Here is a 17232-nt window from a genome sequence, read left to right on the forward strand (position 1 = left end):
AATACTGTCATTCAGACTGGTAAACAGATTTCCACTCTGTATCCCCATGCAGTTATGATGCTTCATGCCATCATTATCTCTTGCCTAGACAGTATAATATCCTCCTAACTGGTCTGCTTGTCTTGATCCTCTGTCAGTCCATCTTCCACATAGAAGCCAAATTGTTCTAAAATACAAAATATGATTTTGTGACTGCCTAGCTGAGTCCCCTTCATTGCTCATGGTTAAAATCCAAACTTCCTACACAATCTGGGCTCTGCTTACCTCTTCAGTTTCATCTCTCACCATGCTCAAAAGTTTCACTCCTTTCAGCCTAAAGTCCTTTGCCAAAATACAGCTGGCGCTGCCTAGGACCCTTTCCCCCTTAGTTCTCCTCTTAGAAGTGCTTCCTGAACTGCTCAAGTTTGGATTAAATACACCTAAGGGTCTGATAAGCAATGTTGCTCGAAGATGAGATCACTGATCTGCAAACTGCCAGTCTATGACAAGAACATTACAGAAACTACAATTACTGATACTTTTATTTTACACAGATAATAAACATGGAGTAGAAGAGTTTTTTATTTTTATTTTTTAATTGGTTCACCACAGGGCTTGACACTGTACTATGGCATAATATTTGTATCACAAAATATTTACCTCCTTGAATTTAAGTAAGCTCCTACGATTTCTGAAGCAGTGCCTAGTTTTTAACAGTAGCCTTGGAGTGCCAGGGATATAGGACTTAAAGATACTTTTTCAGTGAATAAAAATAACTAGTTTTAGAAAAGCAGTGATAGAAAATATCAGTCTGAAGTCTTGATGTCCCAGCTAGCCATCTCTGCAAATAGTTTTTCCCCAAATCAGATAAAACCAATTTCTATATGATGAAAGAAGAGACATTGAAAAGTTTCTTTAAGAAGTAACAGGTAAAAGCTAAAAAATTTGAATGTTCCTACAGTCTTGGAGCAGGTAATAGAATTGTATACCCTCTCCACACACAGGGTTGGGGGGAATATATATAGATAAATAGATGTATATACATAACAGTATTTGCAACAGTATCACAAATTGCTGAAGAACACATGCTCTAATTTAGTTATCAATATTTTTGGTCTCAGTATTCCTTGACACTCAGAAAATATTTAATCCCCCCAAGTAGCTTTTGTGGGGTATATATTACCGTGTTTGCCTATTAGAAATTCAACCTGAGGCTTAAAAAATACAGAAGTACATATTCAGTTAGCTGAAGCCATCAAAACAGTAATTTACAATATTGTAAAGTAATTAGCCTCCAATTAAATAAATTAAAAAATAATAATAATAAATGATTTTTTTAAATGTCATTTAGCCTCTGAAAAATCTGTTGAGCATCTTTCTAAAAGTACAGATTAATAGTTCCAAATGTGAAATTCCAAATTTTTATTTTCAAGGAATGACATTTTACACATGAATAGTTATAATTTATATATATAAGTCAGTCCCAAATAAGGAGTATGTGTGTATCGGTCTCAAAAGACTGGGCTAATTCTACTTGTATTAGTCATAATCATCTTCCTCTTCCTCAGTTTCTTCATTCTCCTCTGTTGAATTTGCTGCTGCTTCTTGTGCAGCCCTGAAGGCCTGCTCCTCCTCCACAGTAGGATCGTCCATTTCTGTAATTTCTGGTCCACTGGGGTACTCTTGATAAACAGGTGGGGGAACTGGAGGTGTATAGCTGTCTGGACTGTATTTATGACCCCAGCCTATGTAGACATTTTCAAACTTTCTGTAAGTTAAAAATGTAGATCATATAAGTTTTCAGTAAGAAAAACGTATCCTTTTCTGTAAGAATAAAGGACTTAAGAATATCATAGTCCCATAATGTTAAAACAGTACAGTGTATTTAAAATGCATTAGAGATGAAATATCCCTAAATGATTCTTCTACCACAGGGAGCTGTGTGTGTGTGTGCTCAGTTGTGTCCGACTCTTTGCAACCCCGTGTACCGTAGCCCGCCAGGTTCCTTTCTGTCCATGGGATTTCCCAGGCAAGGATACTGGAGATGGTTGCCATTACCTCTTCCAGGGGATCTTCCCAAGCCAGGGATTGAACCCACATCTCTCACACCTCCTGCACTGGCAGGTGGATTCTTTACCACGCACAACCTGGGAAGCCCACAGGGGGTTACTATGAGCCAAACTGCTCAAGCTGGTTAAGAAAACATAGGGCCAGACCCTGTCAAAATGTACCCTACACCTGAACTGGACCACAGCCTTTGATCTTTTAATTATGTTCAGAAAAACAAAACAACTAAGTTAAAGGTTGCATACATTCTTTAGCGTTAGGAAGAATTAAGAAGTTGCCAATCTAGGAAACTTGGCTGCATGAGGACTTGAGCTTGTGGTTAGAAACCTATGCATCATTTTTCAGGTCCAACCCTGGGCAGTCACAAAAGCTTTCCCTGGTAGAACTCATGGAGAAAAGTGCTCTCTCCACAACAGGCTTGGTGCAGAGCCAGTGCACGGCAGTCTCAGAGGAGTTGTGGGCAAGGACTCTGGCCCTCTGGCCTGTCATGCTCTTGATAGAATTGTGTTTCTGGCTCGGGTGCCTTTATTCCCAAGCCTCTTCATCTGGGGCCTTCAGCAGAAGCCTTCAGGTCCCTCTGCCAAGGCTTCCTAATGGGGGTTGAGTAAGAGGAAAGGAGAACTGACAGATGCTTTCCCCTACTCTGACTCAGTACCCAGTCGTTTTTTTGGTTTGTTTTTTATTTTTGGCGTTATGGCATCTGGGATCTAGTTCCTTGACCAGGGATCGAATCTGGACCCCCTGTTGTGGCAGCTCAGAGTCTTAACCGCTGAACCACCAGGGAAGTCCCAGTACCCAGTACTTTTTCCTAGCCCTCCCCACCTTCCTCTGGTCGCAGGTCCATAAAACTGCAAAAGCCTTATGTTGAGGACTTCCTTGTCAGTGGGATGCCCTCACAACTGTGCTGACCCATCTGACCTTTCACCAGTGTGCCGTTCCACGTGGGCAAATGGGATGAGGTGGCAGACGGCGAGTAGAATCAGTGCTTCAACTTGCTTATGCCATCACAGTAAGTGATTAAAGGCTTGAAAACACTTTCATTTTTGGCTTGTTGATCTCATAGCTACTCTGACATTTGACCACTCAGTTCTCCAGCTCAGCCAAGCTTCTGAGCCTAGGTTATTAAGTAAGAAATGGAAGCATAAGACAAATGGAAGTATATGCTCTGGGTGGCCAAAGGACATTGACTATCCTCTTATCCTAATTCTCTTGAAAGTGATAGCCTAAATCATACATATTTTCAATTATCTTTTCTCAAGATAACTAACAAAAATAAGACTCAATTTAACACTGCTTAGAATTACCTCCATGAAATGATTATCAATTACTCAAATAACCATAGAATAAAAAACATTTTAGCTCCATAAATTGGATAATTCAGATAAAAACACAGAGGTCTGAATTACTCTAATGTTATGAATTTGATGCTTTGTTTTATAAGATGGATGTTGTTTGAATTCATCTTATGCCATTACAGACTTTACATGCCAAAGAAGAGTTAAAACAGTAGTAACTTAACATTCCAGTGATAACTTATAATTTCCAGAAATTAAATCATCAAAATAACAGCCTTACACGTGGGCACATACTTACTTGCCATTGGAAAAGGCATATGCTCCAGGCCAAAGGTTGGATCTAAGGACTGCAATCGCATACTGAGGAATGAGATTTGAGGATAACCGTGTTGTCCAAGGCGATGTATTCTGGATCTCTGTAAACCAAAGAGAAATTCAAAATAGATTTAACTCCTAAATAGACAAGCATATACTGTGCAACAGAAAAGCTATATTTATAAACCTTAAAACACACACACACTTGACTTAGAAAAGTTAAAACATCTGTTTAACATAGAATCAGGAGGGTACTATTTGAACATTGTGGAACAATGAAATTTGAAAAAAAAATGTGTATTTATATATATTTGTCTGTGTTTATATATGTGCATTTGAACAACAGAGAAAATAAGTTTTACCAAGGGAAAGGAGGCCTGTGTGGTGGAGGGAAAAATACGTGATGATCAAATCAGTATTATGAAAGAGAGCTGGGTTTTGGAGCATGAACACTCCAAAACTGAATAGGAAGAAAAGAAGAATATGAGAACAATAGTATATTGGAAAAAAATAGTACTTCATGATATTTTACTCTATGTCATTATGATCTGTAGAATGCAAAACAGGTATTTAAAAAAAAAGATTTCTAGTAAGAGAGCCAACTTATGTTTCCCCTCTGCAATACACTCCTGCAACCTCTCTCCTAGAAAGTTCTTTGTGGGGCTGGCCACGTTACATTCTTTATTCCCACCATTAACGACAGTGTGTGTGTGTGTGCGTGTGTAACGGTTTCCCCTACTATCCAAAAGTAGAGCGCTCCTGTGAAACCTTTTGTAAGCCGAAATGACATAGAGCAAAGAAGCAATTACCTTAGGACACATCTTGCTAATAGATTGCCAAGATAAACTGAGATAAATCACAGAAGCTCCAAACACAATTCAAAGCTATGACAACTTGATGCTGAGTGTAGTTCCTGGGGAAGGAGCTTGGAGGTGTCGCTCTGACAGCCTGAAGAGTGTGCTGCCCTATAACTGCTCACTGCAAAAATGCTGAACATTACTTTTGTTTTGCCTTTTTAAAAAAATTTCTATCAGTGAAAATTGGTACTAATGTAGTTCTCTCATAAAAGCAAAGTGCTGTAAAGTGATTTTTTGAAAAGCCAGAAATACGTGTGTATATATTCATATACGAGTTTCCCTCATAGCTCAGTCAGTAAAGAATCTGCCTGCGATGTAGGAGACCCCGGTTTGATGCCTGGGTCAGGAAGATCCCCTGGAGGAGGGCATGGCTACCCACTCCAGCATGCTTGCCTGGAGAATCCTCATGGTCAGAGGACCCCGCTGAGCAACAGTCCAAGGGGTCACAAAGAGTCAGACACAACTGAGCGACTTAGCATGCAGCATGTCACCATGCCAAGATCTTATGTTATTTGGACTATATTCCCCACACTCTACATTTCATAGCCATGAGTGATTTATCTTGTAACTAGAAATCTGTCTCTCCTAATCTCCCTCACCTAATTCTCTCATCCCCCTACAATATAGTATTTTCTAATTAAGGCATGTACATTTTTTAGATATTATGTTATTGTACACTTAATAGACTGCAGTAGAGTGTAAACATAATTTTTATGTGCACTGAGAAACCAAAAAGTTGACTCATTTACTATAATATTCACATTTTCTGCAGTGGTCTGGAATCTGTCTTACAATATCTCCAAGGTATGCTCGTAAATGGGCTTCCCTGGTGGCTCAGAGGGTAAAGCGTCTGCCTGCAATGAGGGAGACCGGGGTTCGATTCTTGGGTCGGGAAGGTCCCCTGGAGAAGGAAATGGCAACCCACTCCAGTATTCTTGCCTGAAAAATCCCATGGACAGAGGAGCCTGGTAGACTACAGTCCATGGGGTTGCAAAGAGTCGGACATGACTGAACGACTTCACTTTCACTTTCATGCTCGTATATACATGTGTACATATTTATGTATTCCTGTATACACACACACACATATATATACATATACATATACGGACACACATACATATGTAGGATATGTAAAATTACCTAAATCTTCAGAGATTGGTGTCAAGAGTGGAGGCCCCACTTCCTGTTCTATGTCATCAGGCTCTTCTCCTTTTTCTTCTTCTTTTTCTTCATCTTCTTCTTCCTCTTCTTCCTCACTTTTTTGTACGGGGTTGAACCAATTACAGCGACCCTGGGCAAAAATACTGCAAGATCTAGTGGTCTAATGAGGACCTTAAAATGCCAGAATATTCCTTTGGATTGAAGTAATTATCTGCATGGTGTTCCACTGTGTGGCATATTGACCATTCATTCATTCAATGTATATTTACCAAATGCTATTTTGATCTATGTTATTTTAAGCAAAATATTGTTACAGGGTATTTATATATTAAAATTATTCAAACCTTAGTGAAAAGGTAATAATGCATTTTACTAATTAATATGATGGTAGTGAAGTGAAGTCGCTCAGTCGTGTCTGACTCTGCGACCCATGGACTGTAGCCCACCAAGCTCCTCCATCCATGGGATTCTCCAGGCAAGAATGCTGGAGTGGGTTGCCATTTCCTTCTCCAGGGGATCTTCCCAACCCAGGGATTGAACCCAGGTCTCCAACATTGCAGGCAGACACTTTAACCTCTGCACCACCAGGGAAGCCCAATATGATGGTAAGGTACTATTATTATTAATAACAACAATGTGATAATAAGATTAGGTATAGAGTTTTGGGAGAAGGCAATGGCACCCCACTCCAGTACTCCTGCCTGGAAAATCCCATGGACGGAGGAGCCTCGTAGACTGCAGTCCACGAGGTCGCTAAGAGTTCAGACATGACTGAGCAACTTCACTTTCACTTTTCACTTTCATGCATTGGGGAAGGAAATGGCAACCCACTCCAGTGTTCTTGCCTGGAGAATCTCAGGGGCAGGGGAGCCTGGTGGGCTGCCGTCTATGGGTTCGCACAGAGTCAGATACAACTGAAGCAACTTAGCAGCATGGAGTTTTGAGATTATAATTTCTCATTTAATTGACTCATCTAGAGATATTTAAGAATATCCCTTATCTACATCAAAGTATAGTGAAGATATTCTACCTGCCGATGAGACCGTTTACCGGATTGTTTAAGAGTGTGGACTCTGGATCCATTCTGCTCATTCACATCTGAAACTTATTAGATATGTTTCCCTTGTGACATTTCCTAAACTTTCTGCCTTAATTTCCTCATCTGTACAATAAGGAAATGAGTCTTCTATACAAGTGTGAGTTTTAAATGAGCTACTACATATAAAGTGCTATTAAAAACTGGCAGAATAGGTTCTATGTAACTACTATATGACACTTTACTTGTTTTTGTTAAAATCTTTTATTGTTCATGCAAAAAAAGTTCCTTGGCTAATAAGAATAGAATAAAAGAATTCTTCCCAAAATTAATGTACCCATTTATATTTAACATATAAAGATAATTTCACAACACACCTAAACCTAAATTCTTCCATAACTTGCCAAATACCCCATGTGTGCTTAGTCACTCAATTGTGTCCGACTTTTAGCGACCTCATGGACTGTAGCCCACCAGGCTCCTCTGTCCATGGGGATTCTCCAGGCAAGAATATTGGAGTGGGTTGCCATTCCCTCCTCCAGGGGATCTTCCCAACTCAGGGATCAAATCCAGGTCTCCCGCATTGCAGGCAGATTCTTTACCATCTGAGCCACAAGGGAAGCCCAAATAAAATAAAGCCCATTTCACTTCCATTTGGAAATAAAATCTGTTTGAAGATCCTGGGTCTAAACGACTTGGCAATTATACACTACTTTGTGTTTAGATTTTTTAATTGTCTCTGTCTTTGTCTACAGTCTGAAGGCCTTTGTCTTGAATATACTGTGTGCATTATAGACAGAATTTAATACATATTTACTGACTAGCTGATAGGCTGAGAATTGCAAAACCCCTACCTGAGGGAGGATATGTTGTACATGATGAACCCAGTTGGATAGGGATTCCACTAGATCAATCACTTGGATGCCTTCAAAATCAGGGTTTTCTTCAAAGCTATCTCGCCCACTTTCTAGTTCTTCTTCCTCTTCTCCTTCTTCCTCACCAAAATGATAGAATCCTAGAGGGCTGACATGGGTCCCTGCTGAAATTCTGGCAATTTGTGCTCGTAAGTAATTACTCTCATTTCCTGGGAAAGGTGGGTAGCTTATAATGGGGGTATCCAGTCGCCCAGTGAAAAACTTTTTGATTTTTCTTGCAATAACGATTTGTGCAGGTGTCACTGCTGGTAACTTCACCCATGGTCTTCCTGGTTCATTGCAAACAAAATAGACATATTTGTTGGCACCTGTTCTGCTTTCTTCTTTTGGAATAGCCTGTGGGGCCTTGTAAAAGGGCCTTGGTAATTCACCTGCATCGTCTTCATCAGCTTCACCATTTCCATTGTCCCTCTCTTCAGGTACGTCCTCCTCTTCCACCTCCTCTTCATCTTCTCCCTCACGGAATTCCACTTCAGCTACAATATAATTCATTTCCAGACCTAAGATCTTGCCCCAGAAACGACATTTTTGGATTGGGTGGGTGTCAGTAAGCTGCTTGAGGGCAAGAAATATGCGGTAAGTCTCATCTGTGCCCAAACCAACTCCAGCTTGCTCAAAATAAAAAGCTGATTCCATTATGTTTGGAAGAGCATGTTCTGCCTGGGAATACAAGCACTGTGATTAATATTTTATCCATAAGAGAACTGCTTGCAACCCAAAGACTTAATACAATCCCTATAAAAATGACCTTTTTCATAGAACTAGAACAATTAATACTAAAATTTATTTGGAGCTACAAAGACCCAGAATAAACAAAGTAATCCTGAGGGGGAAAAAAAAAGTTGGAGGTATAACCCTCCCAGACTTCAGACAACACTACAAATGCTACTGTAATCAAAATAGCATGGTATTGGCACAATAGACAAATAGATCAATGAAACAGAATAGAGCACCTAGAAATAAACCTGTGTACCTATGGTCAATTAATCTACAGCAAAGGAGGCAAGAACAGTGTACAGTGGAGAAAGGACAATCTCTTCAGCAAGTGGTTTTGGGAAAGCTGGACAGCTACATAAAAATAAATGAAATTAGAACATTCCCTCACACCATCTACAAAAATAAACTCAAAATGGCTTAACAACCTAAATGTGAGTCATGACACCATAAAACTCCTAGAACAGAACATAGGCAAAACATTCTCGGACATAAATCATAGCAATATTTGCTTAGATCAGTCTCCGAAGGCAAAAGAAGTAAAAGCAAAAATAACAAATATTTGATCCCCACATGCTGTTTGTCCCCAGACTTGTCCATAACCAAGTGTTTTGAGTAAGATATTTTTAGAAAAGATCAGCCAATGTCAAGTCCTTGACACCTATCACTTGTCCCTTCTGACTATTCTATATCTCACTGCGTCATTTGTGTCTCGTTATGAAGGCTACAGAGCTCTAGAGGGTTTGTGCGTGTGTTTACTAAGCTGCTTCAGTCATGCCAACTCTTTGTGACCCTATGGACTGTAGCCCTCCAGGCTCCTCTTACCATGGGATTCTCCAGGCAAGAATATCGGAGTGGGTTGCCATGCCCTCCTCTAGGGGATCTTCCCAAGCCAGATATCTAACTCGCATCTCTTAGGTCTCCTGCACTGGCAGGCAGGTTCTTTACCATTAGTTCCATGTGGTATATCCCTACCCGACCTATCTTTCCTTGACTGAACTCTGTGTCCTTTTTTGAACATATCTTACTCCAAACATCAAATTTGCAAGTATGTAGACAGTTTTAAATAGCTTAACAGTAATGGAACATAGAAGCTCAGTAGATGTACAGTATAAATTACTCAGTAGAATAAATTGCAAATATGCAGGCATTTAGGAAACAAAGCAAATACTGATTTGAAATGTTTGAAGGTAAAATTTCTGTAATACAGCTGATTTCATTCTTGAATGATAGCTTTTAATCTCTGTCACCAACTTTCTCTGTAAATATTTTTAACAATTTATCTTTGGGGATTAAAAGAAATCTTTTATTTCTCTCCTATTATGTCTCATTGACATAATATACATACTGTCAAGTTACAATATGAAGTAGCCTTGGAAGAAAATGCAAATGACATTAGAAGCTCTTCTAATTTTTCCAGTAAATTAAAGGGGAAAATATGCATCTTGATTTAAAGCCAAATTTTAAATTATGTGCCATTTATTCATTCATTCAACAATACTCAATAAGAAACAGCTATGAACTCAGGCTGTCCCAGGCACTTTGGAAAATATAAAAGATGAAGAAAACATTTTCACTGATACCAAGGAGTTTAGCCCCACAAACATAAAATAGTTATATCTGTGAAATACTAAAACACAATGTGAAAACATAAGAAACTCTAACCAAGGAAATGAGTGGTGTGAAATGAGGTTACAAATACTATTTAGTAAGCTATAAAAATGCAGTGGGTATGAATTTAAAGCCACACCCCATTCACCTCAAAAAAAACGTAAGATTGACCTATTCAAATTTACAGAGTGACTTACTATTTCATCTTCCAGTTCTTGGTCAGCTCCTTCTAAATTTCCCTGAAGAAAAAGAGTTTTCTGCTTCTCTGCCATTTCATAGGTTGGAAGCATCTCATTCTCATTTTGGAGTGTATCTAATTTTTTACTAAAATGTTCCATCTTGACATCTTGGCTAATATTTTCAATGATGTCCACAGCATTTTCAGGACGCTTATCTAAGACCTTGGTCAGCATTTCAGAAAGATGATCATATCTACCCGAAAAGAGAAAATTCCAAATAATATCCCTGTCTAAAGCATTTGAAGAAATAATTTCATACATATTCACTGGTTTTTAGGAAACATCAACAACCTAAAGACTTGAGAGATTTTTAGTGGAAAAACTCAGTAACTTTTACCACTGCCAAGAATAACTTATCCTAGAACTTTTTAAGAAATTCCTTCAATATGATATGAATATTTAACTTATTAAAGAAAAACACATTAGAGCAAGATACATGTTCTACATCAGCTACAATTTTTACTTTTTAATTCACATCAAAATCTCTCAGTTATATATTTAAAAGTGACTAAGCTTATTTTTCATTCTTTTAACATAACTTCTTTCCCATCCCCCTTTCCTACCCCTCATCAAATACAACTTGATTTTTAAATACAGCTGACTCTTTTAAGATCAATTCTCTTTTCACATTTCCTAAGCCAGTTATATACTTTAGTGTTTTTAGACCTACAAGAAATACATTTCATATTGCAACCCCAACCCACCCCTCACACACAAACGGAGAGAAAAATGTCATCTGATGTTACTCACGTTTATTAAAATGTGATGCACTCTAATATTTTTTGTCCTTTTCTGTTAAAACCACTGCTGTAGCTTTTTATTTCATAACTGAGTTAGTGAAGCTGCCTCTAACCTCTCTATTGATTCATTAATTAATCTCTGCTGCTGCTGCTAAGTCACTTCAGTCGTGTCTGACTCTGTGTGACCCCATAGACAGTAGCCCACCAGGCTCCCCTGTCCTTGGGATTCTCTAGGCAAGAACACTGGAGTGGGTTGCCATTTCCTTCTCCAATGCATAAAAGTGAAAAGTGAAAGTGAAGTTGCTCAGTCGTGTCTGACTCTTAGCGACCCCATGGAATGCAGCCTACCAGGCACCTCCATCCATGGGATTTTCCAGGCAAGAGTACTGGAGTGGGGTGCCATTGCCTTCTCTAATCTCTCATTAATTCATTACATTTTACACATAACTGCTAGGAGGTGCTTTTTAAGATACCAGTTTTTCAATGTGAAATTTACTACTGAAGAACCCAAAATGCCTGTCAAACTGCTCTCAGGCAAGATAGAAATTCCTCTGTCCAGTTTGAGGACTTGCATAAATTACCTCCCTGGTGGATAAGCACTGTCTCTCTCCACTTTCATTTCTAATAATTAGTTCAGTTAGAATGTCTGCCCAGCAAGGTAAATGTCTGTCCAGCATCTTGTTGCTGTCTGACTTGAGAGCCTTTGCTTGTCGTGTCCAATACATATTTTTCTCAAGAAATGATTTAAAATACAATTAATCCTCAAAGCCTTACCATTCAGGTTATTCCTGAAACTGTTCTTCCTCAGTGTGGACTGGGCCTTTCTAAGATCACTGATACACTGTGGTATAACTGTGTATATTACATATTTCTCATTCAGTGTCTGCAGTAGGTTCTTCCAGGGCTGAAATTAGGTTTTTGTTTATTGTTTTAATATATCTCCTTCCTTATTATAGTGAAACAAAATGGATGTTCAATAAATTCCTATTTTAACCTGCCCTACTTATTTAATTCTTTCTTTAATATCTGTATTTGTCTAATGGATCTTAAGAATGTCAAAGAAAAATAGGTAAATTATAGGCACAACCAATGTGATGGACAGTTTGCAAATATTATATATGAAGAATATCTTCTTCTTTCTCCAAAAATTGCTATTTTTATAAATGAACAGAAATGTTATGACTGGCAGAAAAGAAGGAAGCAGTCTTTTTTGCAGGCTTTTTATTCAACAATATGAAAACCAATTTTGTATTTTAGTCAACATTGTTTTAACTGCAATAAAAAATAGCTTTCATGGTTATTAAAAAGAGCTGTATATAAGATATGGAGTTTAGTTCATCTTTAATGAGCCATTTTTAACTACAGGCTATAAAGCACTTAGAAAGTAATAGTAAACATTATGGACGGTATTCATTAACCACCTCAGAGACTTAGCATTTGGACACTAAATTAAATTTAGCTATTTAAGTAATGTCAGTTATAAAATAATTCAGTAAAAGAAAATTTCCCATTTTATGTTTTGTATTCAGTTTTAAATTGTGAACTTTCAAGTGTTTATAATGAGCTTTTTTGACATTTTATCAAAGTTTGTAAATTCTTGCTTGTTATATAACCTAGGGAATTGTGACAAGAAGTTTATATCAGCAATTCAAGTAGAATCCAGCAAATCACATCCCTGAAGTTTAAGTAAATTGTAGTTAAAGACAGTAATTTATAAATAATATTTTAATTTGAGTTTTGTGAAGACTTCTCACATTATATATTAACTGATATCTTATTCTTCAGACTTTAAGATTATACTTCATATTTTTAAAATCCAAATAATAGCTTTTTTTACAAGCTTTTGCCACATACGTATATTGAATGGCACTCATTTAATGTTTGCTGACTAATCAGGAGGCATCTCAGCAAATTGTTTTGAGGATTGTTGTCATTGTTTAGTCACTAAGTTGTGTTCAACTCTGTTGCGACCCCATGGTCTGTAGCCCGCTAGGCTCCTTCTGTCCATGGGATTTACCGGACAAGAATACTGGAGTGGGTTGCCGTTTCCTTCTCCAGGGGATCTCCAGGAGATCCCAACCCAGGGACTGAACCTGCATCTCCGGGATTGCCAGGTGAATTGTTTACTGCTGAATCACCAAGGAAGCCCCCATGTTGAGAATTAACTAGATTCAAAAGGTCTAGACTGTGTCTCCTGTACTGCCATTAATTAATTAATTAATTCTTTAGTCAGTAAATAGCTGATACCACTGTTCTAGGCATTAAATATGTAGTGGTGTTCAACACTCAAATGGTCCCTGAACTCGGGACCTGCACTTTAGTGGGAGAGTCAAACATTAAATATAAGTCTGTAAGTCTCTATACAATTATAAATGACCTTAAGTACTACGAAGGAAAGAGCAGGCAGTTATAATAGAGTTCTATGGAAGCTGATTCCTAAGATGTGAAGACAGCCAGCAAAGACTAAGGAGGACTTAGGGAAAAAGCCATCTGGGCCAAGGTAGCAGCACTAGAACTGACGAGGCCATGTGGCTGAAGCATAGTGATGGAGGAAAGGTAAGAGTCAGAGAGTGTTGTAGCCAGAGAAATGTTGAGCAAATTAATTTTTCCATGACTTAGTCCCCTCATTTAAAAAGCAAGCAGATTATATTAGATGTTTTCTCAAGTCCCTTCTAGCCCTGTAATTTTGTTGACCCTATGATTATGTAACCCTGGAAGCAAGAACCTCTAGAAATCTGGACTCAATGATGAGATCTGAATCTTAGCTATAATAGGATGGTCAGAAAATTCCTGGGTCATTGGTTACCACATTTTAAAAGAGATCTGGATAAAATGGCATGCACTTGGGGTGGCCTGTATAGCAAGGAATTCTCCTGATTTGCCTCGGACTGCGAAGTTTCTCAGGATGCCATGCTTAGTTGGGACAGCCCCAGGTGAAGCAGGTAATTTATCACTCCAGCACTGGCCTGGGTAGGGACTTGAAACCACACCATGCAAGCACTGAGGATGCTTAGATTTTGGTAGACAGTCCATTTTAATAAGCATCCTGGAAAGATACTTTCAATGGCACCCCACTCGTACTCTTGCCTGGAAAATCCCATGGATGGAGGAGCCTGGTGGGTGCAGTCCATGGGGTCGCTAAGAGTCAGACATGACTGAGTGACTTCACTTTCACCTTTCACTTTCATACATTGGAGAAGGAAATGGCAACCCACTCCAGTGTTCTTGCCTGGAGAATCCCAGGGACGGGGGAGCCTGGTGGGCTGCCTTCTCTGGGGTCGCACAGAGTCAGACATGACTGAAACGACTTAGCAGCAGCAGCAGCAGAGATACTTTATGGTTTCTTTCAAACCCCAGATTCCATAATTCCTAGATTTTATTTCTGTGTATCTAGGATCTTTAAAGAAGCTGAAAGAAACTCCATCAGTGACCTGTCTTGAGTCCTACAATACAAAGAGTTATGAAGTCACTCTCTCACTAATTCAGACTTTTCAGATATATTTTCATTCACCCACAGAAGCACATCCTCACACAAAGATAATCATACCCCCTCCCTTTGCCAATTTTTCCTCTCTCTTTTCCTCCAAGACTTACAGATTTAAGCCCGACTTGCTACTGGTCTTCAGTAGGTAAGCCTTAGTATTTTGAACAGCAATCTCAAGCATGCTGGGGGCCACTTCAGAAGCCCCAGACTCAGGCTGATCTAGATGATGGTTGCTGTTTGAGTCGTCTTCTTGAAAAATGTCAAATCTCAGCTCTTTCTGTTTAGAGGTGTGGTCGCTCACCTCCCCCAGTTCATACAGGGGATATTTAGTTTGCTGAGACTGATGAAAGTTGTTTCCCTTTGATTGACATGTTTGATGAGGAGTTGATCCACCTTTATCAGGTAATTGTTCCAAATGGCCAAAATGAGGTGTCTCAGCTTCAGAAATAACACTAGTGGTCTTCTCTGACTGCCATGGTGCCATAAAGTCCTGCCTGGCCAGAGCCAGGGGAGAAAGAGTGGAAGGGAGCTCCTGAGATGAGGAAGATGGAAATGATGCGTGTAGTCCTACGAGGTCATCCACAGGTCTATCCGGCGTTCTGGCTCCAGAGAGGGGCATCCTAGGAGGGCTGCTCCTGGTCTGGAGTCCAGTTTCTGGCCCCTGCTCCAACTCTAGGGTCTCGGATAACCCAAGCTCAGGATCTTGGGAAGTAGTTACCATTTCTTCCCACGGCCGCCCTGTTTCCCCAAGTTCTTGGTGTTCTGTTTTTTGGTTGACGCGGATGGACTCTTCCATGGAGGGAGTCAAGAGAAAAAAAAGTTTTGGATGAAGAGGGCGTGCAGATATGGAAGGCAGCAACGCAGGGCACTGGCTTTGCTTAGGTTTCCTAGGCGATATCTGGGTCCTAGTTGCTCTGCAAGTCGCAGCGTCATGTCTCCATAGCAACCCCAGGCTGGGTTCCCCTAAGAGAAACAACTCATGCCCGTGGCCAGGAATCTAGGGAGGAGACCGAGAAGGATGAAAATCCTGGATTTGTGATTTGGTGGAGCCTCTGCTCCTCCAATAGCTCAGCCAATCTAATCTGCCGTCCATCGGGCCCGCCTGGAAACCTGAGAACTGGGCCGACGCAGAGGAGGAGCCCCGGGAGAATTTTCAGGGTCTGGAACTAATATTTTGATTCAAGTTGAGCGTTGAGGAGTGAGTCTTGCATTAATGGGGGCGGGGGAGAATGCATTTACAGAGCTTATCTGTGTTTGAGAGAGAGAGAGTGTGTGTGTTTGTAACGGAGAAGAGACTGACGAGGGTCAGGGCGAGGTGAAGACCTTGGAAATCTGGAGGTTCAGGTGACAAGGAGACTCCAGTGTGCAGAACATCAGAGTCCAAAACTCAGAAATCAAAGTCTCGTTTTTGCCAGACAAACCCGCGACTTTTGGACAATAAACAAAGGAGTCCTGATTTTCCTCTTCTTCCTCCTGTGTAATCTGCCAGATAAGTAGGCAGAAAATTACCTTCAAGGAGAAGGCAATGAGAAGGTTACCCTATGTAAATAGATAATTCATAGGTTACCTGTTTTCTAATAATTGAAATTCAAATTAACCCTAAAACTATATTAGTATAATGTAATCTTTCTTTGATAATATACCTGTGATTTCATAATTTTGCAGTATCTAAGGTCATGATTATGACTATTAATTAATATTATTCCATCTCCAACAAAAAGAATGTATAGAGGATGGAATCATACCTACCTGGCTTTGACTAAAAACTGTAAATTAATTAAAGTCTTTCATGTTAATTTGTTCTGTATCTCTCTTTTAAAACAAGCCAATTAATACTTGATATAACTTCTAATTGACTACTTGTTGGTCATAAATTCTAACTTCATGAAAGAGCATCGTATTTACCACCACCCACCCCGAGTTTAGTGGAGGTTAAAAAGCACAGAACGCATGTACACCTGTGGTGGATTCATGTCAATCTATGCCAAAACCAATACAGAATTGTAAAGTAAAAATTAAAAAATAAAAAATAAAAAAAAAAAAAAGCACAGAACTCCTCTTCAATACTTTGTTCAAAGCTGTGGATCTTTACCCCTCCCAAAATGTACATGGATGTGCACACACAGAATGTTGTATGTAATTTCTTCTAGTTCAGAGACTCCTTGAAGTCAGAGGCCCCCCGATTAGAGCTCTTGGAATAGATTCTAAAAACAAAATGAAAGATAAGCTAGAATTATAAATTGGAGATCTCATTTTTTGTAATTGGTACAAGGACTAAAGGGGGGATAGCATTTTTTTTCCCCCTTCATAGTTCTATTCTCTCCACCCTTGAAGCTGGCAAGAAATGATGGTGGCTTTTTTCTTGGACTGACAAGCCAGAGCAGGATGGTAAGACCAGGAGAAAGGGATGATAAGGAAGAGTTTTTTGCATCTCTGTTCTCAAGAAGTATTTATCTGTAGTTTCCTTTTCTTGTAATGTCTGTCTGGTTTTGTTGTTAGAGTAATTCTAGCTTCATAGAATGAATCAGAAAGTATCTTCTCTGGTTCTGATTTTTAGAAGAGATTGTAGAGAATTGGTAGAATTCACCTGTGAACCCATCTGGGCTTATTTTTGAAGATTATTAATTATTGATTCAATAGATTCACACACACACACACACACATATGAGGAACTTGCCTATATATATAAGTCTATGTATGTTTTGGCAGACTGATTTTTTCAAGGAACTGGTCCATTTTACCTGTGTTATCAAATTTACAAACCTAGACTTGTTCATAGTATCTTTTATTATCCTT

General features: G+C 39.2%; 1 protein-coding gene across 2 annotated transcripts; it reads right to left on the bottom strand.

Moving 5' to 3' along the window:
• Positions 1–503: 503 nt before the first annotated feature.
• RSPH4A (radial spoke head component 4A) lies at positions 504–15371 on the bottom strand. 2 transcript variants are annotated; one of them, XM_040238428.1, is made up of 6 exons: positions 14547–15371; positions 10171–10405; positions 7568–8308; positions 5657–5807; positions 3640–3757; positions 504–1747 (listed from the first exon to the last, which is right to left on the bottom strand). In XM_040238428.1, exons 1-6 carry the CDS (start codon positions 15230–15232, stop codon positions 1519–1521), a joined length of 2160 nt encoding a protein of 719 aa, XP_040094362.1. In that variant the 5' UTR covers positions 15233–15371; the 3' UTR covers positions 504–1518. The 2 variants fall into 2 exon arrangements, with proteins under 2 accessions (XP_040094362.1, XP_040094363.1); XM_040238429.1 differs by lacking the exon at positions 5657–5807.
• Between the last annotated feature and the right edge of the window lie 1861 nt (positions 15372–17232).

This window comes from Oryx dammah, unplaced genomic scaffold (genome assembly GCF_014754425.2).
Source record: "Oryx dammah isolate SB20612 unplaced genomic scaffold, SCBI_Odam_1.1 HiC_scaffold_4, whole genome shotgun sequence".
Taxonomy (NCBI): Eukaryota; Metazoa; Chordata; class Mammalia; order Artiodactyla; family Bovidae; genus Oryx; species Oryx dammah.

Bases quoted from the DNA above. Each gene is read 5' to 3' on its own strand.
- RSPH4A (XM_040238428.1), bottom strand. From the start codon at position 15,232: ATGGAAGAGTCCATCCGCGTCAACCAAAAAACAGAACACCAAGAACTT. The intron at 10,406-14,546 runs GTAAGTCTTGGA...CTTTTCGGGTAG, and splicing joins AGCAAGTCGGGCTTAAATCT to ATATGATCATCTTTCTGAAA. The intron at 5,808-7,567 runs GTAGGGGTTTTG...ATTTTTGCCCAG, and splicing joins TACAACATATCCTCCCTCAG to GGTCGCTGTAATTGGTTCAA.